The sequence below is a fragment of the Tursiops truncatus genome, chromosome 2, assembly GCF_011762595.2.
Source record: "Tursiops truncatus isolate mTurTru1 chromosome 2, mTurTru1.mat.Y, whole genome shotgun sequence".
In the NCBI taxonomy this organism is placed as follows: Eukaryota; Metazoa; Chordata; class Mammalia; order Artiodactyla; family Delphinidae; genus Tursiops; species Tursiops truncatus.
In genome coordinates this window covers 102,388,804-102,390,611 of record NC_047035.1, presented here as the reverse complement: position 1 = coordinate 102,390,611, position 1,808 = coordinate 102,388,804, and the positions used below count along the sequence as shown (strand labels likewise).

Here is a 1,808-nt window from a genome sequence, read left to right as displayed (position 1 = left end):
CGACCCTCTCCGAGACTGCGGGAGGCAGGGTTTCCCCTGCCTCTTCAGTGGGAGGGGGATTTCGGGGGCCCCGGGAATGGGACGACTTGGCTCAGGTGCCCCCTGCCTAACCCCTCTTGGGGGCGAGGACAACTCCCACGAGCCTCCAGGCCCATCTGCAAGTTTGTGTTGCGTCTCCTGGGTCCAAAACAGAGTTCTCATGGGGGAGAGAGGGTTGGCCGAAGGTGAACTGGACAAGTTAGGGTGGCGGTCCCAGATGGGGAGGGCAGGACTGGGAGCCGGGGAAGGCGAGTGAGCTGCGGGGGTGGGGGGCACAAGACGGGGCGCCGGCCTCTGCGGGTCAGTGCACCGCCACTGAGTGCAGGGCGGAGGCCGGGCTGGTGAGCGTTTCGCTGGGAGTGGCGGGGCTGCTTTGGCTGGTGGCTGTTTGAGAGGACGTGGGGCTGAGCGAGGGCGGCGAGTTCGAGAGCAGGGTGGGGATGGGCGCAGGCAGTGCGGGCAGCGCGGGCACTGCGGCCGGCGTGGGCTTAATGGGCACGGGGATGGCGGGCAGCGTCTGGCCCGCTGCGTGGCACAGAGGCTTCAACGGCACGCCGTAAGCGCTGTAATCGCCACTAGCCATGGAGATGGGGGTGGCCGAATCGATCATGCCTGCCGAACCGTACACGTGTGGCCAGCCAGTACCCAGCGAGCTGCCCATGGTAGTCAACTGGTTGGGGAGCGGGTAGGCGGCGGGCACGGGCTGCATGGCGGAGAAGGCCAGTCCCCCAGGCATCTTGTACTCGCGCGCGATGATATTCTCGATGGCGAAGGGATGCTTGAAGCCTGAGGGCTGCGCCACGCCGCCCAGGTTGTAGGCGGCGGCGGGCATCTGCGGCAGGTGCGTGCCCGAGGCCGCCAGCGCGCTGAGGCGCAGCTTGGCCTGCTGCTGCAGGTACTGCGCCGCGTCAGCGGGCTTGCTAGGCGCCAGGTGGTCCGACTTGAGCACCTTGAAGCGCTTGCGGCGCCTCAGGAAGCTGCCGTTCTCGAACATGTCCCCGCAGCTGGGGTGCAGCGCCCAGAAGCTGCCCTTGCCGGGCTGGTCTGGCCGCCGCGGTATCTTGATGAAGCAGTCGTTGAAGGAAAGGTTGTGGCGCAGGCTGTTCTGCCAGCGCTGCGTGTTCTCCCGGTAGTAGGGGAAGCGGTCCATGATGAACTTGTAGATCTCGCTCAAGGGCAGCATCTTTTCGGGCGAGCTCTGGATGGCCATGGCGGTCAGTGAGATATACGAGTAGGGCGGCTTCTGGTCGCTGTACGTGTTGCGGCCGGGCCGAGGCATCTTCTTCTTTGCCCCTTTCTAGCTCTGGGTCCGCGCGGGCCTGCTCGGATCTGGGAAGGGGGGAAGATAATGGGGGGAAGGACGTGGATGCACAGACACCGCGAGGTCAGCCAGGCCGAGAACAGACTTCGGGGGTGGCGAGTAGGGGGCTTCGGCGCCGGATCAGCCAGTGCCTGAGCTCTTTAGCCAGCAACTTTGCGTGTCGAGTTGGGGGCGGCCAGGGGGCGCGGGAGGGGAAGCCCGCGAGCGGCGCGATGGTAGCCTGGAAGGAAGCCCGGACCAGGAGCGGGAACTGGGGGGTGGGGATGCAACGGAGAGCGGCTCACCTTAAAGTTGCCCCAAGTTGCGCGTCCGCATCCGGGATGGCGCTGCTGCTCGCCGAGTCCCTCCCGGCGCGCAGCCGGGGCGCAGTGTCCTGCCTCGGCTGGGCTCCACTCGTTCCTGAGCTCCGCAGCTCAGACCCGCAGCGCCCCGCGCCGCCCGGTCCGTG

At 67.1% G+C, this 1,808-nt stretch overlaps 1 protein-coding gene across 1 annotated transcript; it reads right to left on the bottom strand.

Annotated features, from left to right (window-relative positions):
- Positions 1–340: 340 nt before the first annotated feature.
- Positions 341–1,318, bottom strand: FOXB1 (forkhead box B1). Its single transcript, XM_073799938.1, has one exon. It carries the CDS (start codon positions 1,316–1,318, stop codon positions 341–343), a length of 978 nt encoding a protein of 325 aa, XP_073656039.1.
- Positions 1,319–1,808: the final 490 nt, after the last annotated feature.

What these genes read in the sequence shown, in the direction of transcription:
- FOXB1 (XM_073799938.1), bottom strand. Translation starts at nt 1,318, where the DNA reads ATGCCTCGGCCCGGCCGCAACACGTACAGCGACCAGAAGCCGCCCTAC.